At 39.1% G+C, this 25,066-nt stretch overlaps 15 protein-coding genes and 1 pseudogene across 16 annotated transcripts; 5 read left to right on the top strand and 11 right to left on the bottom strand.

Moving 5' to 3' along the window:
• Positions 1-219: 219 nt before the first annotated feature.
• Positions 220-987, bottom strand: LOC6621820 (glutathione S-transferase 1-1). The gene has a single exon (XM_002045864.2). The coding sequence runs from the start codon at positions 940-942 to the stop codon at positions 280-282; it is 663 nt and encodes a 220-aa protein (XP_002045900.2). The 5' UTR covers positions 943-987; the 3' UTR covers positions 220-279.
• Positions 988-1,429: 442 nt separating this feature from the next.
• On the bottom strand, positions 1,430-2,222 carry LOC6609783 (glutathione S-transferase 1). Its single transcript, XM_002034401.2, has one exon. The coding sequence runs from the start codon at positions 2,182-2,184 to the stop codon at positions 1,519-1,521; it is 666 nt and encodes a 221-aa protein (XP_002034437.1). The 5' UTR covers positions 2,185-2,222; the 3' UTR covers positions 1,430-1,518.
• A 150-nt stretch (positions 2,223-2,372) lies between these two features.
• LOC6609782 lies at positions 2,373-3,263 on the bottom strand (annotated as a pseudogene).
• Positions 3,264-4,035: 772 nt separating this feature from the next.
• LOC116800563 (glutathione S-transferase 1-like) lies at positions 4,036-4,889 on the bottom strand. Its single transcript, XM_032716214.1, has one exon. It carries the CDS (start codon positions 4,838-4,840, stop codon positions 4,166-4,168), a length of 675 nt encoding a protein of 224 aa, XP_032572105.1. The 5' UTR covers positions 4,841-4,889; the 3' UTR covers positions 4,036-4,165.
• Positions 4,890-5,755: 866 nt separating this feature from the next.
• LOC6609781 (glutathione S-transferase 1) lies at positions 5,756-7,795 on the top strand. Of its 2 annotated transcripts, XR_004361459.1 has the most exons (2): positions 5,756-6,609; positions 7,413-7,795. XR_004361459.1 is itself a non-coding variant. In XM_002034399.2 (1 exon), the coding sequence occupies exon 1, from the start codon at positions 5,837-5,839 to the stop codon at positions 6,557-6,559; it is 723 nt and encodes a 240-aa protein (XP_002034435.1). In that variant the 5' UTR covers positions 5,756-5,836; the 3' UTR covers positions 6,560-6,682. The 2 variants fall into 2 exon arrangements, 1 of the variants encoding a protein (XP_002034435.1); XM_002034399.2 differs by lacking the exon at positions 7,413-7,795 and having other exon boundaries at positions 5,756-6,682.
• An 84-nt stretch (positions 7,796-7,879) lies between these two features.
• LOC6609780 (chitinase-like protein Idgf5) lies at positions 7,880-9,483 on the bottom strand. The gene is made up of 3 exons (XM_002034398.2): positions 9,320-9,483; positions 8,697-9,257; positions 7,880-8,640 (listed from the first exon to the last, which is right to left on the bottom strand). The coding sequence occupies exons 1-3, from the start codon at positions 9,444-9,446 to the stop codon at positions 7,997-7,999; spliced, it is 1,332 nt and encodes a 443-aa protein (XP_002034434.1). The 5' UTR covers positions 9,447-9,483; the 3' UTR covers positions 7,880-7,996.
• A 3,038-nt stretch (positions 9,484-12,521) lies between these two features.
• LOC6609779 (immune-induced peptide 3) lies at positions 12,522-12,828 on the top strand. Its single transcript, XM_002034397.2, has 2 exons — positions 12,522-12,628; positions 12,708-12,828. Exons 1-2 carry the CDS (start codon positions 12,577-12,579, stop codon positions 12,776-12,778), a joined length of 123 nt encoding a protein of 40 aa, XP_002034433.1. The 5' UTR covers positions 12,522-12,576; the 3' UTR covers positions 12,779-12,828.
• Positions 12,829-12,934: 106 nt separating this feature from the next.
• LOC6609778 (immune-induced peptide 3) lies at positions 12,935-13,250 on the bottom strand. The gene is made up of 2 exons (XM_002034396.2): positions 13,144-13,250; positions 12,935-13,074 (listed from the first exon to the last, which is right to left on the bottom strand). The coding sequence occupies exons 1-2, from the start codon at positions 13,238-13,240 to the stop codon at positions 13,004-13,006; spliced, it is 168 nt and encodes a 55-aa protein (XP_002034432.2). The 5' UTR covers positions 13,241-13,250; the 3' UTR covers positions 12,935-13,003.
• Positions 13,251-13,693: 443 nt separating this feature from the next.
• LOC6609777 lies at positions 13,694-14,073 on the bottom strand. Its single transcript, XM_002034395.2, has 2 exons — positions 13,965-14,073; positions 13,694-13,903 (listed from the first exon to the last, which is right to left on the bottom strand). Exons 1-2 carry the CDS (start codon positions 14,026-14,028, stop codon positions 13,737-13,739), a joined length of 231 nt encoding a protein of 76 aa, XP_002034431.1. The 5' UTR covers positions 14,029-14,073; the 3' UTR covers positions 13,694-13,736.
• A 524-nt stretch (positions 14,074-14,597) lies between these two features.
• On the bottom strand, positions 14,598-14,975 carry LOC116800526 (immune-induced peptide 3). The gene is made up of 2 exons (XM_032715967.1): positions 14,855-14,975; positions 14,598-14,783 (listed from the first exon to the last, which is right to left on the bottom strand). The coding sequence occupies exons 1-2, from the start codon at positions 14,904-14,906 to the stop codon at positions 14,716-14,718; spliced, it is 120 nt and encodes a 39-aa protein (XP_032571858.1). The 5' UTR covers positions 14,907-14,975; the 3' UTR covers positions 14,598-14,715.
• Positions 14,976-16,171: 1,196 nt separating this feature from the next.
• On the bottom strand, positions 16,172-16,585 carry LOC6609776 (immune-induced peptide 2). Its single transcript, XM_002034394.2, has 2 exons — positions 16,460-16,585; positions 16,172-16,397 (listed from the first exon to the last, which is right to left on the bottom strand). The coding sequence occupies exons 1-2, from the start codon at positions 16,515-16,517 to the stop codon at positions 16,318-16,320; spliced, it is 138 nt and encodes a 45-aa protein (XP_002034430.1). The 5' UTR covers positions 16,518-16,585; the 3' UTR covers positions 16,172-16,317.
• A 1,008-nt stretch (positions 16,586-17,593) lies between these two features.
• LOC6609775 lies at positions 17,594-18,193 on the top strand. Its single transcript, XM_002034393.2, has 2 exons — positions 17,594-17,703; positions 17,759-18,193. Exons 1-2 carry the CDS (start codon positions 17,646-17,648, stop codon positions 18,166-18,168), a joined length of 468 nt encoding a protein of 155 aa, XP_002034429.1. The 5' UTR covers positions 17,594-17,645; the 3' UTR covers positions 18,169-18,193.
• A 4-nt stretch (positions 18,194-18,197) lies between these two features.
• LOC6609774 (immune-induced peptide 1) lies at positions 18,198-18,648 on the bottom strand. Its single transcript, XM_002034392.2, has 2 exons — positions 18,511-18,648; positions 18,198-18,450 (listed from the first exon to the last, which is right to left on the bottom strand). Exons 1-2 carry the CDS (start codon positions 18,566-18,568, stop codon positions 18,371-18,373), a joined length of 138 nt encoding a protein of 45 aa, XP_002034428.1. The 5' UTR covers positions 18,569-18,648; the 3' UTR covers positions 18,198-18,370.
• A 168-nt stretch (positions 18,649-18,816) lies between these two features.
• Positions 18,817-19,240, bottom strand: LOC6609773 (immune-induced peptide 1). Its single transcript, XM_002034391.2, has 2 exons — positions 19,111-19,240; positions 18,817-19,043 (listed from the first exon to the last, which is right to left on the bottom strand). Exons 1-2 carry the CDS (start codon positions 19,166-19,168, stop codon positions 18,964-18,966), a joined length of 138 nt encoding a protein of 45 aa, XP_002034427.1. The 5' UTR covers positions 19,169-19,240; the 3' UTR covers positions 18,817-18,963.
• A 924-nt stretch (positions 19,241-20,164) lies between these two features.
• Positions 20,165-20,723, top strand: LOC6609772 (immune-induced peptide 23). Its single transcript, XM_002034390.2, has 2 exons — positions 20,165-20,272; positions 20,335-20,723. Exons 1-2 carry the CDS (start codon positions 20,215-20,217, stop codon positions 20,628-20,630), a joined length of 354 nt encoding a protein of 117 aa, XP_002034426.1. The 5' UTR covers positions 20,165-20,214; the 3' UTR covers positions 20,631-20,723.
• An 872-nt stretch (positions 20,724-21,595) lies between these two features.
• On the top strand, positions 21,596-21,915 carry LOC116800471. The gene is made up of 2 exons (XM_032715688.1): positions 21,596-21,706; positions 21,773-21,915. Exons 1-2 carry the CDS (start codon positions 21,640-21,642, stop codon positions 21,892-21,894), a joined length of 189 nt encoding a protein of 62 aa, XP_032571579.1. The 5' UTR covers positions 21,596-21,639; the 3' UTR covers positions 21,895-21,915.
• Positions 21,916-25,066: the final 3,151 nt, after the last annotated feature.

Here is a 25,066-nt window from a genome sequence, read left to right as displayed (position 1 = left end):
AAGCACCAAACATTTTTAATAAAAATTTAATTAAAAATTCATCAATCCTGTGGAAACTACATATGTAATCTATATATTGTGATCCAAATACATATCTGCCTCCAGATCAAAATAAGTTATTAAGCAGCAAACACAAAAAGAAACCAGTAGTTTCTCTTATCGATTCACTCAAAACAAGTTTGGACTGATAGTAAGCTAAATTGTCGTACAAAAGTCAAGTGGTTTTGATATTAGTTGTTCTTATTTATTTTTGTCTATTTTGTCTATTACTAAAATGCCTTAAACAATAGTAAAGTTCTTGCTCTTGATGAACTCGATGATTTGGGCAGCACGAGAGCCATTCGCCTCCTCGTAGTATGGCAGCTCCTTGATGCGCTTGATCCAGGCAGTCAGATCGGGATACTTGGTGGCATCCACGGGCAGGAACACCAAAAAGCCGGTGAAGCTGGCGATGACGTGGAAATCGGCAATGGTCAGGTTGTCGCCGGCCAGATAATTGCCATTCTCCAGGAACAGATTGAGGGACTTGTAGACACCCTCCAGGGCATCGATACTCTCCTGCGGAATCTCCGACTTGTTCTCCCAGAAGAGCGGGAAGGTGATGTCCCTTCCTGTCGAGGTCACCACACTGGAGTCGTAGTGCAGACGCTGATCGACAATGGCTCGCTTCTTCAGATCCTTGGGGTACAGAGAATCATTCCGGCCGTACTTGCTCACCAGGTAGGAGTTAATGGCATGGCTATCGGACAGGTAGAAACCATTATCATCCAGAGCGGGCACCGTGTGCAGGGGATTGATCTTGAGGAACTCTGGCTTCAGGTGCTCCTTCTCCATCAGATTGACGATCTTGTAGTCGAAGTCCAAATTCAAGGCCCGCAGGGTGAGCAGCACCGAACGGACCGGAGGACTACCGTCGATTCCGTAAAGCGTAAGTTTTCCCATGTTTGTAGTGCGCTCTAAGGCGATTGACTAGTAACTGCTTACTGAGAGTCCAAACTTGGGGCTTTATATAGCCACCAGCCACCACCTGGTGCTCTTCACTTAAGAGAGCTTTGCAAATTAGCGATGACTCTGCAGTTTGGCATACTCAATGTTTGGAAACCACATATCTCTTAGCTGTCGTATACGTAATATTTATGTATTTCACGTTTTAAAGCTTTACAATTCAAAGCTCACATATTAAACATTTCTATTTGTTTACTCATCGTTTTGGGATTCAAAGACCCTTGTCATAATTTTAACGATAAGCCAGTTGATTATATTAAACAGTGAAGCAGCAATTTTTGGATATTAACTATCTATGGTTATAGATTATAGATCGATTTTATGGTTATAAAACTGATAATTTCAATTTTTCCATCCCTTGTATTATCTCTCTCTAAAATTCAGTATTTAATGATAGCTTTATTATGATTAAAAAAACGATACATTATTGTTACAAATCAGTTGTAATACATTTTTGATTCGATTTTATTCGTTTTCTTGGACATTTTATGGTTTTCTGTTTAATACAAATTACTATTGCTCCAAGTTTAATACGGGTTTCAATAAATTGATGTACTTCTTCGTGCCTTGCAGATTGTCCTCCTCATAATGAGGCAACTTGGAGAGGCGTTCGAGCCAAGCAGCCACCTTGGGATACTTTTCCTCATCCAGATCAAGAACAGCGGCGAGTGAGGATGCTGTAGCTCCGCAGCAGAAATCAGCTATGGTCAGTTGCGACCCGGTCAAATAGGGATTATCCCCTAGAAACTTCTCCAAATGGCCATATGCATCTTTGATGTTGTCCACCTTCTCCTTGGGAACCAGGCTTACTTGGCGAAGAAAATAGGGTATACTGACATTTCGCAGCGACATAAACAGAATGCTGGCATCAAAGTACAAACGCTGATCCACCTGGGCGCGCAACACCAGATCCCTGGGATATAGCTCATCCGACTTGGCGTACTTGTCCACCAGGTAGCAAACAATCGCATGTGAATCCCAAATTAGGGCACCATTATCTTCGAGGAGTGGCACGGTGTGCTGCGGATTCTTCTTGAGGAACTCATCCTTTAAGTGATCTCCTGCCAGTAGATCCATTTCCTTGTATTCGTAGTCCAAGTTCAAGGCCCGTAAGGTCAGCTTGCAGGCGCGAACAGGAGGACTAATGTCCATGCCATACAAAACCAATTTATCCGACATGATGCGATCACCAGAGAGACCCAAGTTCCACTAAATTTCCCATACACAGAAATCTAAACGAGCTTAACGAGCTTGCCCCATTCGTATCTTAAAAAAACTTTTGTAATTCTACACTGATGACTTATCACTAGAACGCCCATAAAACGAGCGATAAAAATACTACGGTCGGCTTCCCCAACTGTGAGATAATAATTACTGACTCAAGCCCCATATACAAGTTTAGCCTACAAGTATGCACTATATGATACCTTCAAATATATGGAGCCACTATAGTCGTTCCTGGACCAAAACCCCAAAACCAGTATACCAAATTCCAAAGTAAAGATCATTAATTTTCGTATTTTTGTAATAAGAAAAAGTTGCAATTTATTTATTATTTAGTATGCAGACAATGTACATGGTGGCTCAAGTTTATGGGTTCATAATGGGTTCAGTACTAATGTGGATTCTTTTCCCTACTTAGGCACCCAGTTTGGTCCACTTGCTGCGCAAGAAGGCGACGTAGCCCTGAACCGGACCCTCATTGATCGCCTTGTAGTAGGGAATCTGATTGAGGCGATCCAACCAAGCGCATACCTTGGGGTACTCCACGGGCTCAATGTCGACGGCAGCGCGGAGGGCACTAACTGTGGGTCCGGAGAGCAGATCGGCAAGGGTCAACGAATCACCCACCAGATAGGAGCTGCTGCTCAGGAAGGTTTCCAGGATCTTTAGACCCCGATGAATGGAGTCCAGCTTCTCCTGGGGCACCACTGTGCATCCGGTGGTCCAGAAGGGACCGACAACGTTGATTAGCCCAGGGAAGATTGCGCTGGCTTCGAAGAACAGGCGTTGATTGATGATCGCCCGCTTGACCAGATCCTTGGGATACAGTTCGTCCGACTTGGCATACTTGTCCACCAAGTAGGCGGCAATGGCATGCGAGTCCCAGAGCAAAGTACCATTGTCATCGAGCACCGGTACCGTGTGCTGGGGATTCTTCTTTAGGAAATCCTCGCTAGAGTCTTCAGGGTCAGTTTGACGGCTCTTACGCAGGGACTGAAGTCTGTGCCCTAAAGTACAATTCCCGAGCTGGACATATTGTGTGGGTCAGGTGACAAGCGATTCTATAGCCACTGAATACTCTGCCCATTTGTTATATAACGAATTGGGGAAAGCTTTTACGCTGGTGGTCTCCTACAGTGCGGCATGTAAAGATGAAAGCTTCCGATTTTGTTTGTTTGTTTGATTTAAAGTAAAAACTGCTTTGTTCACCATTATACGCCTTTTTACTTATTTCACCAGCAAATATATATACCGAACTCAATTTTTACAAATCATGCTCAAATTTTTATTCAAGTTCTTTTCTTTTAGTTTTTTTTTTTTTTTTACATATATTAGAGCTTTAATACAGTCAAGTGTATTTACACCATAATTTCAGGAACGTAAAAATGTCCTTTTAGGATCAAATAATCTATACATAAATTTCAAGATCATTAAACTCCTGTCACCGCAAAATTCATTAAACTTGGTATATCTGTTATACCTATATATCTTGCTATATAGCATGAATATTTGTTTTTTGTGATTCCCCATTGGCTATGTAAATCAAGCCGAACTTAATTTAAGCCAGATCTTTCTCTCTTCTCTCTCTTCTACAAACTAATTTGTTTTAAGCTTTTTGGCGAATATAGATGTTTAAGCTGTGTATATTTATTCTGCGCTGATTTGGCTTCCTTATCGGCATATCGTACATATGTATGTAAATATGTATGTACCCCAATTGCTTAGCTGCGGAATTTGCTTCATAAAACAAAGATATTTTAAAGAAACTGTCGTGTGACCCACCTAAACGATAACAAAATGCAAATATTTCAAGTAAAATATTGTATATATATTTTATATTTTGCTGAAGAAGTTTATGCTTTAGGAATGGATGTGTACATTGTTAATAGATGGAATTCAAGCTTGTTAAATGTCATATTTAAAAATAAGTTTAGTTTCACTTGTCGCCCAGCTTGGTCCACTTGCTGCGCAGGAAGGCGACGTAGCTCTGGGCCGGAGCCTCGTTGATCTCCTTGTAGTAGGGAAGCTGGTTGAGGCGATCCAACCAGGCAGTGACCTTGGGATATGTCGCAGGATCTATGTCCACGGCAGCTGGCAGCGCGCTTACAGTGGGTCCGGTGGACAGATCGGCGAGGGTCAGTGAATCGCCTGCCAGGTAGGGGCTGTTGCCCAGGAACGTCTCCAGCAGCTTCAGACCTCGGTGTATGGCGTCCAGTTTTTCCTGGGGTACTTCGGTAACACCATTTATCCAAAACGGACCGCTTACATTGGCAATACTGGCATAGATTACACTGGCATCAAAGAAGAGACGCTGATTGATGATCGCCCGCTTGGCCAGATCCTTGGGATACAGCTCATCCGACTTGGCATACTTGTCCACCAAGTAGACGGCAATGGCATGGGAGTCCCAGATGAATGTGCCATTATCATCGAGCACCGGTACCGTGTGCTGGGGATTCTTCTTCAGATATTCCTCGCTCAGGTGCTCGCCCGCCTGAAGATTCACCTCCTTGTACTCGTAGTCCAGATTCAGGACCTTTAGGGTCAGTTTGACGGTCCTCACACAGGGACTAAGGTCTGCCCCATAAAGTACAATTCCAGAGCTCGACATGATGTGCGTTGTTTACTCGGCAGCGTTTTCCTTTCGACTGATCTCTCTAATTACTGTATATAGTACACACCTTTTTGCCGCAAGCTTTTTGCTGAATGAGAGAGAAAAAAGCTCGAACCCATGTGTTTGTTTGCAACTATGCCAAACAGTTAGAAAAACATATACATATGTATATAATATGTTTATATCATCATACAAAACATAGATTACCTCCAACTGAATACTTCTAGAATCATCCATATTCTACTAATTTTAAAACAACATATGCAGGGAACTACAAAAAATATATATCCATAAAAAATAAAGTAGGTCATTGTGAACTTAAAAACATCGGTTGACAAAAGAAATTACTAGTTACTAGTTTTATTTTACTTATTGTAGTATACATCTATTTGAATCATGTAGAACCTATGTAAATTTACAATTCAAGTATTCTTAACGAAGCTTGAAAGTTTCTAAAAGCTCGAGAACATAAAAGTTTAAGCTGACATAAAGCTTAACGTTATTGGGGATAGATTATGGATAAAAATATACGATTGATAAAAAATTATTATAATTATAAATTCTATAAATGGGTTACTATTAATCCTATCGTTTTACCATTATATTTATATGGAAATGTTTACAAATGAAACACTGCTAATGAATGTGGTTTCTTTAGTTTTAACTTAGATTTTTCTAGCAGTGTAAATTAGTAGCCCCTTTGGTGCTCCAACTATGATCAAATAAATCACGGGGACATTAATCAAATATTGACGCAGCTATAGATAGCAGACCGACTTATCTCGGGCATTAATAAACAATCAGGCAAACTTAAACTTGCAGCATTATGACGTCTTTGTGGTAATTATCAAGAAACTAAGTTTAGTATCTAATCTTATCGCGGTTGAAAGAAATTAAAATTATTTAGACTGCCTTGAGTCAGTTGTGGATGGCCCACTGTCTGCTACGAATCTCAATTCAACCAGCTAGAAGGCAATAAGTTAAGCAACAACGATGGTTAACCTGATTCTATATGGAACTGAGTCCAGTCCGCCGGTCCGTGCCGTTTTGCTGACCCTTCGTGCCCTCCAGCTGGACCATGAGTTCCATACACTGGACATGCAGGCCGGCGATCATCTGAAGCCGGATATGTTAAACAAGAATCCCCAGCACACGGTGCCCATGCTGGAGGATGGTGAGTCGTGCATTTGGGACTCACACGCCATCATCGGATATCTGGTGAACAAGTACGCCCAGTCGGATGAGCTCTATCCAAAGGATGCGCTGAAGCGAGCTGTGGTGGATCAGCGGCTGCATTTCGAGACCGGTGTCCTTTTTCACGGCATCTTCAAGCAACTGCAGAGAGCTCTGTTCCAGGAGAATGCCACTGAGGTGCCCAAGGATCGCCTGGCTGAGCTGAAGGATGCCTACGCTTTGCTGGAGCAGTTTCTGGCGGAGAATCCCTATGTGGCCGGTCCTCAGCTGACCATCGCCGACTTTAGCATTGTGGCCACCGTGAGCACTCTGCACCTGAGCTACTGTCCCGTGGATGCGACCAAATATCCCAAGTTATCCGCCTGGTTGGCACGCATTTCCGCATTGCCCTTCTATGAGGAGGACAACTTGAGAGGAGCCCGCTTGCTGGCCGATAAGATCCGCTCCAAGCTGCCCAAGCAGTTTGACAAGCTGTGGCAAAAGGCCTTTGAGGACATCAAGAGCGGAGCTGGAAAACAATGATGCGGAAGCCATTGTCTCATCGATAAGAGAGCATTGCCTAAAGTAAAATTGTATGTAAAATGGCTTTTAATATCATGTATTAAAACTATTGTGTTTGAATAATCATTTACTGTTCTGAGTTAACTGAAGATTTTGTAGCCATCTAAGTGCCATCTTGACCGGTAAATGTGCTTGATGTACAACATTTTTTTATGTTGTATATAAATTACTATCTGGCGTGGAGTGCATTTCCAATGGCAACGCAGCCAAAAGTTTACAACTTTTTTGCGCTCATTAAAATTATAAAATTTTCCCCTCCACAAAAGCGACACAAAATAGAAGAGGGCGGGGGGAAGGAATGAAAAGCGCAAAGTTTTCCTGCCGTGTCGTGCATGCTAAAGTTGTTAAATCATAATTAATTTATGACGGCGCCATCCGCCCAAGCAGCTAGCCAACCCCCTACCCCCTTGCAACCCCAACTCGCCCCCGTTTTATGCCACTTCCAAATTTGCCTCTTATCTGCGCTCGGGTCTCGAACTCCCCGCCCTTCGCATGCCACAAGTTCCCAAAAGGGCCGCGCCGTCGTTTAAAATACTCTTAAAAAAGGATCCCAAGTCTAAATACCTGCTGGGTGAAGTCCGTTTCCAAACCCCACCAAAGTCCTGCAGGAGATGCCTCCGTGAGCTGAAATTGGAGTCACGCAATCCGAAGATATTTATTATGAAGAAAAAATTTAAAACTTTTGGTTTTTAGTTGCAGATGTATGGGAATATATAAAAAGTACTTGAATTTTCCATTTGTTCGTTTTAAAGCCTTTAAAGAGGTAAACAATTTCAACGACTAATTTTTTTTTTTGGTTTTTATGCATTTTTAGGAACTCGTGACTTTGTGGGCATCTCAGGAACTTACCTTGCGTCGCCGCGTTTTATGCGCCTCATTGCAGCGGCGACGAGAAAGTGGTGGCAGCAAACTAATTGGTTTAATTTCAACTTTTACTTTGGCCCGACCAGTCACCATGCCACCCCAACGCACCCCATCTCGCCGCGTCACCCAACCACCCCCACATCCTTGCCAGCATGGCTCCACGAAAATTCCACCCATCGTGTCAGTGGCATTTCAGAAGTTTGCTTTGCTTTACGCTCCGCCTGCCACTTCAGTTGCCTTCTCGATTTTACTTTTTCCTTTTTCGCCTTTACAGGATTCCACTTGGCCGGTTTATTTCCTGTTTTTTTTTCATTTCATCTCAATTTATCCTAGTTTTCATTAAATAAACAAGCGGATTCTTATATTTCTAAAGAAAATATAATACTCGGAAGCCATTTGAAAACTCGTTCAGTGGGATTACTATTTTAAATGAAATTTATTGCAATCCATGCATATTTTACAAATAGACTGAAAAAGTAAAAGGATAATTGTGCCAGCTAGTAAATTTTGAATTCAAAGCAAAGAGCATTTGTTTTATAGCTTAAACTTAATGCTTCGCAGAATGGGAAATTTTTCACCAGCACACTGACCACGAAAATCATCCATGGACAGGTCGTGAAACGCCACTCCGCCCAATCCTTGGGCATGCACAAATCCCGCCTTGATGGCCACCGTCATGGGATCCTCGTAGCCCACCCAGAGGCCATTCTCCCCTTGATCATCCGCCGCCCGGTACGCATAGATGCCGAAACGCTTGGTGGGATCGCCCACTTTGCGCAGATGGGGAACCTCGCGGTCCTGTGGTTGCTGCTGCAGCAAATCACAGATCTCCGGCCAGCTGAGCAATCCTGGCGTAACAGTTTGCCTTCCCGGCGGTGCAGCTCCATTCGCCGCCGGAATTGGTGGATAGCCGGTGATGCCGGAGTTTCGGGTCATATTCCAAGCTCGCCCGTAACTGGTCACTCCCACGTGTAGTTTGTGGTCACTGATTTCGGATGTCTGGTTCATCCAATACTGCACCTGGTACTGCACATTGTGACTGGGATCCCGATCGTACATGGCATACAGTGGTGTGGGCAGATCTGCAACTTTGGGATCGCGTTCCGGCGTGTGGAAGTCATAGGTGGCCAGGTTGACGAAATCCACGTTACTCAGAACCTTCGGAACATCAATAAAGACTACGGATATGTTAAAAATTGGTCAGATTCTATATGGTATTAATGATTATACTCACGTTCCGCTGAAACATGAGGCAGCATACTGACGGTTAGGAGTTGGCCACCACGTCGCAGATCGGATCGCAGCTCTGCGAGAAGGGTGGCAAACTGCTCCCGATGCTCCTCGGACTTCTCGTCCACCGATGAGGAACTAAACCAGCCACGGAACGATCCCCATACCCTCTTAAGCACGCCCTGCTGCAGTTTGGGCCTATTTTTGGGGAACTGCCAGGCGAGATCGATGCCATCGAACCCGTTGTTGTTCAGCTCCGCCAAAACGCTTGCCTGAAAGCTTTTCCGATGCTCCGACTGTTCCAGTAATCTCAGATACTTGCCACTATCTGCCACGCCCTCGCTGTCCACATCCCGATCGCCGCCCACCGAAAGCAGGAAGCGAACATGCGGATATTTCTGACGCAGCGCGGTAATGTGGCGATAATGCTGACGATCGTTGGTCAACGAAGGATCCAAACTCTTTATCTTATAGGTATCGGCATCAATGCCCGCATAGCCGTAGACCAGAAAGTTGCAAAACTGTAGAGCGGGCTCCAGTTCAGCCAGCGACATTTGGGCGGGGCCTGAGATGGAGATAACCCCTGATCCACTTGGCACACGTTGATTAAAATCAGCTAAAACTCACCTTCACGCACAAAACTCTTTGCATCGTAGAAGCACACCAGTTTGCCCACCTCTGCGTATGTAAACTGGAAAATTGCCAAAAGTAACCAGAGCAGTAACCCTAGAAATGGGTTATTTGGAATCCACATCGTGCTCCCTAGTAACGCTTAGCTCCAAGTTAGATTCACAACTAAACGGGGACGACGATTTGTTTTGATGAACAGCAGTCGAAAGAAGCGCTGATAAGAAGGTGTTCTTATTAGTAAATATTTTAGATTATTATATGAAAAAATCAATCTTAATGAACCTAAAATCATTGCATACTTTTGAGCGAAATACCCTTAGTTTCTAGCTACAAGAACTCAATAAATTTCACAGATACATTGAACATAACCCTTTTAAACCACAGATATGCGTCTGCACAATTATTTGGAGTGAAAGATTTCGAATTTCATTTGGACTGAGCTACTTAACCACCCTCCATTATCCATCCCACACATTTGCCACAAACTGGCTAACAAACATCCACCAAACACCCACTCACACACACATTAGTGTCTCTCAAAGTAAAAAGTGGGTGGTCGGAATGAGTGGCTTGGGTTATCAAAGTGTCACTTCCACAACTTCAATGCCAATCCGAAGACCTGCACTCAGCACCAATTTATCGATTCCCACAGGACAATAATGTTTGTTCATGCTCGTAACGTTTAAGCACATTAAAGCCCTCGACTTCAACGACGGAATGATGAGTTGTCACTCCCCAGGAGCGGGCCACAATAACTGGGAGGTCACCACCACCACCACCACCACCACTCATACATGGATGGCCGTGTCCATGTCTATGTCCATGTCCTTCATCCCCCAGTTGATTAGCAATTTTGCTCACGTGACGGCAGGGGCCAAATGTGTTGACTGCCATGTCATATGATGGGAATATGGAAGGGTCAACTGTCAGGGGATGGGATCAGTGGTAAGTTGCTGCTTTTGCTTTGAAAACTTTTTTGGGAAAACCAAGTTCAATTGCTTGTTTGTCGGTCCCTTGTATAACTTACTCTGTTACAACGAGATATGGCTTCATTCGTTTTGAACATAACAAAATATCACTTAAGTATCATAAAGTGTTATTTGAAATCAAATTAAAATCGAGAAATTGTATCGAATTTGCAGATTACTAAACAACTGTACTCTGTTTTGTAATTAAACTGTTGATTGTGGCTTTTAACATGGAGCAAAATGAATTTCAAGTTTATGCAAAAGGCCACAGTTGGTTGCATCATAAAGCCAAATGGTGAGAGCCATAAAACTAACCGCAGCACAAAAAAAAGGACAATAAAGAAAGCCAACGGTTGGGAAAAGCCAACAGGAGTCAACAGAATGTAACCACAAGCACGGACGCTTAGGCAATCAACTAACAAAATGCACACATGTTCGGAAGCACTGCTTTCTACTTTCTAGTTGTTACTTTCTAACGCCCATTCCAGCACATTGGCAGTGCCACGCCCACTGCGGAGTGGTTAATAAAAAGTTATGATAAATGAAATATGTTAGTTCTTTTTATTAGTTGTATAAAGGCTTACTTGCTTATAAAGGAAGCTATTAATGGGTTTTGAACAACTTAGTTTTCGTTACTACTCTCTTTTCTTATCCATACAACTTTTAGTACGATTTCTTATAAAGTATCTCTTTATCTGTACTAAAAATGTCCTAACTAGATCACTGGCTCACTTTCCTAACAAATTGACAGCAGCCACAAAAACCTTAATAAATATAAAAGCACAGAAGATGTTTATGTATATTAAGTGAATAAACAGACAATTTTATGTTTTATTTATTTTTAATTATTTAATTTTCTAACCAATCCTCTCCTACTTTCCATGCAAAACACGACCTCCCTTTGAATATTCCATTGGTTTTTCCATTTATGTTCCGTTTGAATTTATAGAGCATGAACATGAGCACTTGAGACCTGCGACTTGCCGCACTTAAACAACACTCGACTCGCAGTCCTTTAGCTGCAACATTTGGCCGGCTTTAATCGTGCCACAAAAGCAACTGGGCGCTGGCTTTAATTCCTGCATACCCACTCGACTCGATGATTAACTTTTTTTTTTCGATGAACATGTGGCAGCTGCCGCTGCCCGCAGCGCGTAATTAAATTGTTAACGCGCACGTGTCGGTTGGCCGTCTGTGTACAGGCGCACATTTTCACATATTACGTATACGTACATGTGTACGCTCATTTGGCTCGAGTTCATTTATCCGTATGCCATCTACGTTGACAAATGTGTGTGTGGAACAACAACAACAACAGCGTTTAGCGCATGCGGCACTAATCCTGGTTGAGTGGAAGCTGGTTGACTGCGTTAAACCCTTTCTCCGCCCCATTTGCACTCACCTTTCTTCTGCAGAACCAACCACCACCAGCAACCCAACCACCGAAAATCGCCTCAAGCCCCACGAAACAGCCAAAAAACTCATTTTGCATGGAGCTCGACTGGTGGTTTTTAATGCTTCATTGGCTTAATTGCCAGCCATGTGCAAAAACAAGTACACTGTGAAAAACAATGTTTTCAAATGAATAGAAATACATATGTTCTTTGAAAGAAAACCAAAAAAAATGTCTAATTATTTATTAACTTATTATTAAGCAGAGTAAGTTGGAATATGATATATAAAAAATATATAATGGTATAGTAAAACCTTTTGAAAAAACATTCTAAGATTATTTGCTAACATATCAATTTTTTTTGCAAATTAAGGTTTTTCTTTTAGTGCACAAGCAAAGTTACTTATAAACTGAATCAAACATACGCACCCACGTCAACTTTTGCAAAGTTAATTTGACCACAAACACGTTCATTTACCTTTGGCGACCACATAGATACACACATAGAAAACAAAAATTTAAGAAGTTAAGTTCCTGCTAGTAAACTGCAGTGACATTCGTTACGTTTTTAGCTGTCCCATTTTTGTTTTTATATGCATTTAATATTGTATATATAAAGTGCTACAATCAAATAAGTCAGATTCAAAATTTCCCTGGAATTAATAACAGCTTTGTGTGTTTGCAAATCACAGACAAAGATCTCCTCAAAGCTACTAAGTCGATGGGGATAGGCTGTTCAAATCAAGTTATGACGCATTTTTATATATTCCAGGGGTCATGTTTTAATTGAAAAAGTGCGCAATTTGCTAATCAATCCGATTTTCGCGCCTATAAAAGAGAGCTGTTTTAATCGATAGGCAATTTAGTCGCTTAATCGTCGAATCATCAACAATATGAAGCTGCTCTCGATTGCCTTTCTATTGGGACTTTTGGCTTTGGCTAGTGGTAAGTGTAATAAATAATAATAATAATAAAAACTTTATTTCTAATTGAAATCCTCCTTTTATTTATTTAATTATTCTAGCCAATCCCCTGAGTCCTGGCAATGTGATTATAAACGGCGACTGCAAAGTTTGCAATATACGCGGCGATTAGAATGTGAATGTCAAAATATGAAATAAACCAAAGTCACTGAAACACCAAAATGTTGTTTATAATATATATTAATAATTTTTGCAGTTAGAAATGAAGTTCGAACTCAAAAAAAAACCAACTATTATAGTTTGTGTACAAATAAAATAAACAAGACCATCACTTTATGCACAATCTGTATTTTTCATAAGTATTAGTTACTAAACACCAAAGTTTTATAACTCCACCTTAGCCTCCGCGAATATTACAATGACGGCAATCTCCATTGATAATGACATTACCCGGATTTAGCGGAGAAGCTATAGTAATAGTAGAATAATAGTTAGGATAATAGTAGTTAAGGATTTATGTATCTTATGGATACTCACCCACTGCCATGGCGAGCAGACCGCATAGAAAGACCAAGGACATCCACTTCATATTGTAGGCAACCGTTGAAATGAAACTGATAAAAATGCACTTCATTGGTTTTCTTTTATAGGCACCTTATAGATGAAATTTAAATATCAGGTTTTTCCCGGATAGTACGTATCTCAGCTTTTGCAAGCACACATAGTCGCGCCAAGTCTGGAAATGCCCTACAAAAAAAAAAATGTTGATAAGGCGATGCACATTTTAAACAATGGCAAAACAAAATTAAGCGATAGTGACATCAATCAATCGAATATAAATAATAGATTTAAGTGGTTTGAGTTTGTCTCAAATAGGAAAACTAGAACTGTTTCAATATAAATAAATATAAATATTAAAGCTAAACTATTTAAAGATTCATAGGCTTTTTTAATAAAGCTAAGAATTAATTTAAATTTGCGGATTTTAATTTCAAAGCTGAATTCTAAATGTACTTTAAATAACCATGTAGTTGAAATATGTGACCAAATCTCATTTACATTTTTCAGAAATAAAAGTTATAAAAGATATTGTTTCGCACATTTTATTAACTTTTTGATGACATAGTAATTTAACTGAATATATGATATATAATTCCAAAAAGAATCGCTCCAGATGTAAGTGTGTAAGATATGGATCCAGCAGATTTATGGTCTGGAGGAATTATTATTCCCGGATCATTATCAGGCTTATTGCAGTCGATGCATTTCCCATTGATATACACTTTTCCTGGTGTTGCTGCAATTAGGAAATTATTATCTAAAAATCTATAAATATATTTATTTCATTAAATAATTACCATCAACAGCTGCCAGCAGGCAGAAAAGCAGAATTAAAATTCCAGCGCCTTGGAGGGCTTTCATGTTTTTCCTTGGGGATTTCGAATAAATCTGACTGCCAAAGTGCGAGTGCTCTGCTTTTTATATGGCATTTGTACATAGTACATATAGTATATGCTATATTATATATATAATAGTTTATAATTATTTTGCGGGATTTTACAGATTTTAAAGAAATATATGGAAAGAAGTGTCTTTTAATTAAATATGAAATTGTTGTTATTTATTAAACAACAAATTTTAAAGCTATATTGATTTTATTGTTAAGGCTGATCTATTTTGATAATAATGTAATTAATCAAATTATAATATAATATAATTTGTATTAGTCTTTAAAAAATTTATTTTAATTAAACAGTGTATTCTCAAGCCTGGAATTATTTTCAATTATTTTTTTCGCATTTCACATCTCTAAACTAACAAATAACAAATATTTATTTTTAATGACAAGGGATTGTTTCATTGTATGTTTTCCTAGAAATTTCTAATACATTTTGCAACTAGAATACATTTAAGTGTTTTGCTGATTATCCCACTTTCATTTGTTATCTATAGAAATCAATCAAATTTCCCCATTAAAAATAATATGTTGCTTTGTTTGGAATATTTTTAATATGGGCACTTGGTTCTAGGAATTTCTATTACATTTTCGACTTAAAAATATGTGTGGCTGTGTGAACTTCAACTGGCATCCTTCCTTCTCCGCTGCCCTTAGGCCCTCACATTGCAGACGCGGCAATCGCCGTTGATGATGACATTGCCAGGAGTCAGTGGAGTGGCTGTGTTGGAAATATAATTTAAATCATAATTAAATAACTTATGTAGTTGGTGAATAGTTGGCATTACTCACCGTTGGCCAGAGCCAGCAGACCCAGAACGAAGGCGAGTGATAGGAATTTCATGTTGTTGGTTTTTGTGGTTGAATGCTGAGCTTGACTCCAGAGAATTTGCAGTTGACAACTGATGCTGAGTGTTGAGAACTATCCGCTTTATATAGTCATAGAGCAACCAGGGCGTACCGATCTGTCTTATCAACCAGCTGGCAGCGACGCCGGGAAAAGTCTGGCCGAGATTGGGATTCTCCCAAGCTCATGCCAAAGCCAACACCTCCATCGAGAAATCCCCGAGAGCAGCGGTGCAACGTTCTTAATGAAATTGAGCGTAAACAAGTGCAGACTGATAGCCCCGAGCTGCGCGATTGGGAAAGGGAAATCCGAGCTGGTCCAGAACGCGATTCTATTCACGTGCGAGGTGGTGGCCAGATTGCAAACCTGATTTCTTTTGACTTGGCGCCCCTTGCGATTCGTTTTTCCCAGTATTGCGAACCCGTTTTAATGCGTTCAATTCCGCCGAATCAATAAACTGTCATATTAGCACCCAGTTTATTAGCAAGATTTGTGCGAAAAGAGTTAGCTAAGGTACTTGGAAAGAGTATTACCGGGGCGTCATAGTTTTTTTTCAAGAAAGTCTCATGGTTGTGTATATAATTCGAAATTAAATTCAGGCATAGAGCAGATTTTTATTTAAGTATTTTGAAAAATAATTATTTTAATAATTAAATGCTTACTATTTTTGAATACTATACGCCTTCTTTTTTAAAATAAGAATGACAAGCAATGGTAATTCCTTAGAATTTTAAATACTGCTTAAAATTTTTATTAAATAAAAGCTTTGCTTAACTAATAATGGTGATTAATTCAACTATATTTTTTAAGTGTACAGTTTCGGTAGTCGATTTTTTGACAGATTTTTCTGAAATAATTATATACTTATAGTAAAAGATAAAATGATTATATTATTTAGAATTTAGAGTATCCAATGAAGTAGCAACAATTTTATGAAACATTTTTTTAAAACTTTTGTTTGTAAAAGCGAAAGAAATTGATTATAATAATATCGGCAAAACAAAAAAATAATAAGAGGTTGATTTGCGTGCAACAGTGCGGATGAGTAATGTTAAATAAAGTTCATCATGAAAGGCGAGACCTTTGAAGCTTTAAAAAGTTTTTTCAATAATATATATTTAAATAATATATTTAATATGTAATTATGCATGTTTGTATATATTTGGCTTTTATTTGCATTGAGATTGTTAAATGTTTTAGTGAATATTTCACGTTTAGATTCTGAAGTTTAAAACATCTGAAAGATATTTAAAATACGAAAATAGTTTTGTTTTTCATCATTTTATTTGTACTTGGCAATGTTTTTTACAACTAGTTTTCATTTTAGTACAAGAGTGAGAGTATAAATATTGTCTTTAGGTTTTGAGGTAAGTTTTGGCCCATCTTCGAGTTTCAGGCGAGTACTTTCCTACTTTCCACCGTGCACATTGCAGTATTTGCAGTCGCCGTTGATCACCACATTTCCTGGATCGGGCGACAGGGGAACAGCTGCAGAAGATATAAATAATGAATTTAGTAATCAAATAGCAGTAAAATATAGTATTACTAACCGTTGGCCAGAGCCAGCAGACCGAACACGAAGACGGTGACGACTGAGAAGAACTTCATATTGATTCTGGTTGTTGTGGCTTTGGGATGCTAAGTGCGCAAGCAATCGATTGGATTCAACTGATGCTCTTGGCTAGTTCCACTTGATCTTATATAGCTCAGTCTGGGATCTTGGAGCAGCACATGTGCATTGGTGGGACGGAGGCCTCTGATAACCCCCATCGAATCGATGGCGCTTGGGAAAACACAGAAAGTTGAGCGTTCAATAGCATTTGTTTTGCGTATTTAAATCTGGAAATTCCAGTCCGGTGTTTATGGGCGTGTTATGTGAACCAACAGGTAGGAGCAAATATCGCATTAATGTTCGAGTGAAAACCATTGGAGTTCTTAGAAGTATTAAAATAGTTGCAGTTCAATATACCTTTCAATCATTTGCCTTGCTTCCTAAGAACTGAATAATTTCTTTATTGTTTTGTTTACAAACAAAGTTTGTTGTTATTTTTTACCTCAATCTGGAGCGCATGCAGCTGGAAATGGCAAAAATTAAAACAAACAATAATAATATTTTTGCATATATTTGAATATAGAAATGTGGTGAGCTTAGAGAAATTGAAACCGGCTTATAACATTTTGAATACAAAGTCTGCACGTGCTACAAATTAAATTAACAGGTATACACTTGCATTCAAAAACGAGTTCATTAAACTTACTATTGAATATGTTTCTAAATAATAATAATACTCGAAGTTCAAATAGTAATCTAGTCATCTATAGATAATGATAATGCATTCATATCTTCTTGTGCACAGTAAATAGAAGTTGTTGATGGAATAATATTTATATAATATTTGAAAAAAAGTTATAACTCAGGAACAATCAAGTAAATTCTATTTATTTAATCTATAATAAATGACTAGAAATAAAATTGCATCAGCCGCGCTGTAAACGGTATTGATTTGAAAAAAAAGATGATAATTTATTGTTCCACTTTGAAAAGCACTTATTTCCTTTAATCTCCTAGGCAGGCAACAGTCAATAGTTCAGCTTTGTTTTAAAACAAAGGTGTACTCAATTCCAGCCAGATCGGTTGTAAATTTGTATACATTATATATTAGATTATCGATCTCAGCTAATCGGCGCGCCTATAAAAGAGGGCGACGGCGATTAATCAGCTTATAGAGCCTCATAATGAAGAGCCTGACGTTATTGGCGCTTTTGATCTTGGCCACGTTGGCCTTTGTCCACGGTCGGTTTGAAGGCCAAAAGGTTTTACCTTGAATATTAACCCTTCTTCTTCTCAGGTGGCAAGGTGACCATCAACGGCAAGTGCGTGAACTGCTCCCATGATCAAACGACTACCACCACGCACAAGCCCACAAGTGGAAAAGGAAGTGGAGGCAGGACCACAGCCAGGCCCAGCTCGAGATCATCTCCATCCCGCGGTCGCCCATCATGGGATGACGATGAGGATGATGCTGACCTGGCCGGTGGCTGGTCACTGCATCAATCGGCTGGAGGAACTCAATACATTGGCAGGCGTTCGAAGCGTCAGTCGCGCGGTGGTCAGTACATCGATTTGGGCGGATCTGGCGGAAGGGGTGGAGGCGGAGGCTGGGCAGGATCGGGCATAACCACCATCGATTCCAGTGGCTATCCCGGCGGAACCCTGGTGCGCAACAGTGATTGCGTTGGTTGTAATATTCGCGGATAAAGTCAATAAATTATTGAAACACTAAGAAATAATTTTTATTTTAAAACCAAGACTGTTTCAACTTTTGGTGAAGCGATCTATAATCCAGAATTTTTTGGAATGATGGCGAATTTAATACAAGTACAATCTAGGTTTTATTTTATTACATTTTTATTATGAAGTTAAATATTAGTTTTGATTGAATTCTTGAGCTGGATATTTTCTATTTTCCACCACGAACATTGCAATTTACACAGTCGCCATTGATGATAACATTTCCTGGATCGGGTGACAGCGGAACAGCTGTAAAATAAGATGATTACTTACTTAAGGAATCAACTAATTAATCTACTTAATACACACCATTGGCCAAAGCCAGAACACCAAGCACAAAGACAGTGACGACTGCAAAGAATCTCATATTGATTTTCAATTAATAGATCCGGTTTTATTAGCTGAACACACCGGACAAACGATCAACTACAACTGATGCTCTCGATTAACGGAACCCGATCTTATATAGCATATAGTCGGATCTCGAAATGAATCAAGTGCAATATAAGATGAGAGCGATTGATAGCTGCTGACAATATATTTTTCGTAGAAAATATATATTTATACCTTTTGTTTTGATAAGTTCGTAAATACTAAAAATAATAACTTGACATGTTTTGTTTCGTGAGAAAGGAAGTAGAATCCTCTATTTGTATGTATTTGTTTGATAAGTTCTATATATAATTTCAGTAAACATGGTAACAGCTATTGTGTTTTAGTTTGTAGACTATGTCCTTTTTCGTATCCTTGGGTAGAAACATCCTACTTGCCACCGTGGACATTGCACACCCTGCAGTCGCCGTTGATGATCACATTTCCAGGATCGGGCGACAGTGGAACAGCTGCAAAATAATAATTTATTATTTAATTATTTAAGTACGCAATTTCAATTAGTTCAGTTTTACTTACCGTTGGCCACAGCCAGCAGACCGAGCACGAAAACGGTGACGACTGAGAAGAATTTCATATTGATTCTGGATGAGTTTCTCCGGTTTTGGATACTGAGTGCACTGGTTGATTGGATTCAACTGATGATCTCGACTGGTGTGATCTGGTCTTATATAGTCGACTGTCGGATTAGAGAGCCACGCGAATCGGTGATAACCCATGTATTTGGAAAAACACAAGCATTTAATTGGCAGACTTGAGACGCAGTCTTCAAAGAAGGTAAAAGTACGTATATTTCATACTTTTTTTTATAAGTATTTTATATAAATTATTGTTTTTTTATTTGCTTAAGCTAAACATCAAATGACTTATTTTTTTTAAAAATTAATACAGAAAAATTCGTTCTTTTTTTGAAGATAGATAAGAGGTAATGGAAACAATTTACTCAAACTTTCCAAAAAACTAAACTTATGTTTAAATATTCTTATAAAAAAACATTAACCGCAATTTTTCAAATTTCAAAAAAATCTAAAAAAGATATCTCTAATTTCAGGCAAATCGATCAAATCATTGGTAAAATCTGCAGTACTTAAGAAATATCATCTTTTAAGTTTAATAAAAATATATAAATGTAATTAAGTAAATATAGTAATAATATTCGAATAAATTATACAGATGCCAAGAGGTAATGGATATTCTTATATTCATACGATCTGAAAGAATTGCCAAGAAAAAGCTAATTTCATGATAACCGAACACATTAAAATATTGATTGCATGAAAATCTGTATATTTTATCACAAACATGATAAACATGCGATAGAATGTAAAAATCAAAACCAATCTTCTGCTTTTTGCATACTCTATATTTTACAGATAAGCTTTCGTTTGATTATTACTTATCAATAAACTTAAAGTATGAGCTTTGGTGATTGGGTGGCTTCTGGAAAACCCCTGCCAAGAGTTATCTGTAACTTGAACTGGTTTCTGGGTCGAATCCCGCACCTATCCACCCTTGGTTGTGCCCCCACTGCAATCTGGTTTCCATGACAAAGCGAACGGGAATGCTTAAAAGCTCTCAGATTCCCTGTGTCTCGAGCAGATTCGTCTTGCACCCAGATTGAGAATGAAGTGCCTGATTCTGTCCTTTGCAATTGTCGTCGTCCTGGCTTCCCAGGCCAAGGGTAAGAATCAGATAGGACACTTTCAATGCCACAATTTCGCTTATTATCTTATTACTCCGCAGCCGGAAATGTGATTATCGGCGGAGTATGCCAGGATTGCAGTCCTCCGGTGGCGGAAAACGTGGTCGTCGGTGGCCAGTCCTACAGGACGGGTAGGCCGGGCCAGGGAACGGTCTATATCAATTCCCCTGGCGCATATCCCGGAGCTCTCGATGGTCCAATCCGGCGAGCTGGCGCTAGCGCCGGAGAACGCGGTGGCACCCGGTATCCGAATGGCTACAGTGGTCGCCTGCCAGGTGGCACTTACCTTCACAATAAGGATTGTGTGGGCTGCAGCATCAGCGGGGGTGGAGATTAAAGAAATTATACTGTTTTTAGTACATAAAATACCTCGCATTTTTTTATTTTCTGGCATTACTTAAAATTCATTAATAAATTTTAAAAGCTTAAATTTCGTTGGTATAATTATTTGATGGAATTTTTCATAAAATCTTATTGGATTATGTTTTAGTTTTCCTTAGACATCCTTTTTTAAATTATGAGCAAATTAATTTTATAACTGATTTTTGAGTTTCTTAGAGACAAGCATTTATTATTTAAAAGTAAAATTTTATAACAGCTGTTAAGTAATCAAAGCTAATTAAAAAAAATATAAATCAATTATTAAATCAAACAGACTCTCGTTTAATACGCTTATTATACATTTATTAAATATTTAAAATTTTAATTTTCCCTTTTAATTTCTTTTTATCAAAGCATTATTTATTGGTCGGGCAAAAAAGTTTTGTTTGCCCAATATACAAGTTTACTTACTTACTTCCATCGAACTTTATTAATATTTGCGGTGTTCGGTAATAATTGAATACTAACATGCACTTAAAAATTATTTTTACAATTAAAATAAAATTATACAATAAATTTAGCAACTTCATTATTTAAATCAGTTGCATAAATTATATAAAGTATTTGGAAAAAACGCTTTTAACAAATGCTTAATAATTTGTCGAGTACTAGAGCTTCATATTATTTATGATTATTATACAACTACAAAATAATGCATTGAATATCTGAAATATTCCCCCTACGTCATATCACTCATATTAAAGCTATAGCTTAGTATACTACTTAAATAATAAGCTGGTTTGGCTGAAGCTTTTGCGATGCACTGCCTCCGAGCCAAATGCTCAGTTGAGTGGGATAGGTTATCAAGAGCGAGGGCTTATGGAAAACCCAAAGATTTATAAAATATTCTAGGGTATTTTCTGTTACTCCCGTGTTATTCACCGACGAGATGAAGAGATACAACTGTATAAATCGCACTGCAATTGAGCGAACGCAGTCATTGAATCGTCTCAATTGTCGCAGCGATGAAGTGCTTTTCGATTTTTTTTGCGCTACTGGCGCTTATTTCCTTCGTCGAATTTGGATATGCTCGTAAGTTTCATATATATAAACTTTATCCTAATGAATATCCATAATAATATATGTTATTTATTTTAGGAACCATTCCCAGGATTACCATACGAAATGGCGACATTATAGTTCATGGAAATTGCCATGGTTGCACAGCACGTGCCTATCAATCGGCTCACCTATCAATCAAATTTACTCGAAGATGGTAAATGTTGTATGTGTCATATAAATAAATTAACTCCAACTTGCCATAATAATTAAATAGAAAAACTAATTTTAAAATATTAGTATTAGCTCGTGTGCATAAAATAAAAAGTAGTAACTATTAAACTAAAGTGTCAGCGTTTTTCTGATTAAAAAGCTTTTTTGGAATGTGTAAAAAACGAGCTTAAGGCATTGTTCTTCATTTCCTGACTGCTTCTGTGTACTAAATTAATCATAGCCAAATTGCAATGTTCTCGTAAATTTGTCGTAAACTCAAGACCGGGTCGTAAATCATTTGTGGGCCTCGAGGAAAGTTCCGTTTTGGCTTCTGGTTTTATGCCTCATTGGTGGAAATATTTCAACAAAAAGGCATAAAAATTGCCATCATATTTGGCTTTACCCGCGGCCAGGACGTCGAACACGTGTTTTCTTTCGTTTTCCTTGCGGCAAAGGCATTTCCACGTACCGCGCTTTCCGCGTGTCCTGTGACCCGTGTCCTTTGTGAGATGTTTTATTGCCAAAGAGAAAACCGAGCGAAGGCAAACCGCTGTGCGCCTGTAAATGACTCCCCAGGCACCTTTATATTGACTCGTAAAATTGCGACATTTAGTTGTATGTGGGGGTGGCCAAACAATCCAATCCCTACCAGACTTTTTTCGGCCTGCTTTCCGAGGTGAAAGTCACGGGTTTCCGAGGGGCTTCTCAGAGCTTTAAATTTGATTTTTATTCGCCCCAAACGATTTTCTTTTTTTATCGCGCACAAAAACTCTTCGTCCTTTTAGTCTTTGATTTAATTCAGCGGAAATTGAGTTTTGGCTCGGGAGAAAATGGTGAAAAACAATGTCAAGTGGAGCATGAAAGGAATCAAACACTTGATAGATTTTTCTGCCACTCCCTTTTGAACTGAAATATGAACCTTTGTGTGCAGTAACTTTGATTAATTTCGTTTTCCGAAGGTATGAAGAATTTAATTGAATTTTTCAAGTGTGCTGCCGATAAGGACTCAATTTTTAATAATTACATTCATCTCGTTTCGCTTGCCGACGGCACATTGCGCATACGCACAGTTGCACATACAAATTTTAATTTTTTTCATTTTTTTCATATGAGCACACCGAGTGAAAGTGGCTTTGCATTTTATTTGTATTTCCATCATGACTTTTTCAATAATTACAGCGATCAGAAAGTGGAAAATGGCAGTAGAACGTATTGCGTATACATTTATTATTACGATTAAATTGTAAAATCATAAATATTTGTTTAATTCTTTGTACTTCAACATTCCTTTCAACATTTTTCTGTAGGCAATGAAATTTTTGGGTTGATACGAAACAATAGCGAAAAATATTTAACATAATTGCAATAAACAACTTTTTCATGTATGTTAAAGAAAAGATATTATGCAATAAGATGCTCTTACGTAGATTACCTCACTCATCCAAAATAGCATTTTCTCATTTATTCGAGCAAATGTCATTGCAATCTAATTAAGCATTCCCAACTTCCTATCCTTGGTAAAATCGACCGAGCAACCAAATATGCAATCAAATTTTGTCAAACACAGAATGTGCCCGAAACTTTTCCGCCTGATTCGAGGAGCAGGGAGCATGTGGCCCGTGGCCACTACATACCACTGAAGGGGGTCGGAAAACAATTGCCCGACCACGCCCCTCAGGCAGCCCACCGCAATTTCCACATCCAACCAGGAGTACCATCACCCCCAAGGCCGATCAACTGGTCATTCAATTTTGCAGGCCCACCGCCCTCGGGCGCCTGCATTATGCAGCTTACCTCGGACTGATTTCATTTTCATAATTACCTCACAGACTCGGACTACGCCCCAAAAAGCCACCCCCCACTTCTCTGCAGGCTGCTGCAGTGAGAGAAATTTATATGTATGTCTGCTAAATATAAGTAAATTAATGCCTGTTTCATATAATTCGTATACAACAATCTATTAATTGCCAAGATACGCTGGCTCAATCAGTAGACAGATTTCATGGAAAAAAGTTGTTATTTATTATTAATTTTAATCTATAAGCTTACATTTATAACAATCTAAACAATCTAACAAATCTAGCTTCAGCTAATATATATATATATACATATATATATATTTAAGTGTTTATGCATAAGCTGATAACTAGCTTTAGTTATTAAACAAAATAGAAATATGTTTAAAATATTTTTCAACATCAACTTTTTCGCTCAGTGTCCTGCTCCCCTTACCGTTATCGACAGGTGGCGCACTGAGAGCCTTGTGCTCGCTGGAGCTGGCTTAACGAGTTGATTAAATGCTGTAATTGATGAAATTGCGAATGGGGATGCAAAGGTGTAAATGATCGGCTTGGAATGCCGCCTGGATAAACATGTCATTGTCGTTAGACGATGCCGGTCGATTGGTTAAGCTCCTCCAAAGTGATTCCAAAGTGACCGGCCATCCATCCTGCCCTGTCCGGCGTACCCATCTCACCCGTCCTCATTGGCCATCATCAGTGGGCATCAATCAGAGTAGCGCCGGGAATGCGAGCGTATTCATTTCATTTCATAAATATTTGCGGCAAGGGTCGTGGCAGTAGAGGCACGACTGCATAAAAGGGTCGCAAAAAAGGCAAACGGGAAAAGGTCGGCATAAAAAATGATTTAAAAATTGAAAGGATTATGGGTGAGCGGCAACGGAGCGCGTTAATGTTGATGCTCGGATGCTGGGATGCTGGGATGGTGCCTGGATGGGTTCCTTTGGGTCGGCTTTGGGGGGGACCTGGGGATGGGTCTGCTGGTATGTGGCTGGTGTCGCTGTCAGTCAAACAAAACAGGACTGAAACTGAAATCAACGAGTGTGCCAACAGGCTGGCTGCTTTTGTTGGCCAACAATATAATTTGAACAGGAATGAAAAATAAACGAGCCGCACGAGATGTGATTTTTTCGTAGCTACAAAGTGGGATACTCGACACAGACAGCAACAACAACAATGAAGAAAAAAAGATGAAAAAATGAGAATATAAAGCGTGCAGTTTTGGTATAAATCAAATGAAATATGTGAACAAAATGGTTTTTTTTTTAAGTCGATTCCTGAAACCGGTATAGACATACAAAATGTGTGAACAAGCACGGTGGAGTAAACAGATCGAATAAATTTAATTTATAATAAATAAAAAAAATTTAATGCTGATGAA

The sequence above is a fragment of the Drosophila sechellia genome, chromosome 2R (genome assembly GCF_004382195.2).
Source record: "Drosophila sechellia strain sech25 chromosome 2R, ASM438219v1, whole genome shotgun sequence".
Classification (NCBI taxonomy): Eukaryota; Metazoa; Arthropoda; class Insecta; order Diptera; family Drosophilidae; genus Drosophila; species Drosophila sechellia.
Note: the sequence above shows the minus strand (reverse complement) of the source record. Positions and strands in the feature narration are given on the sequence as shown.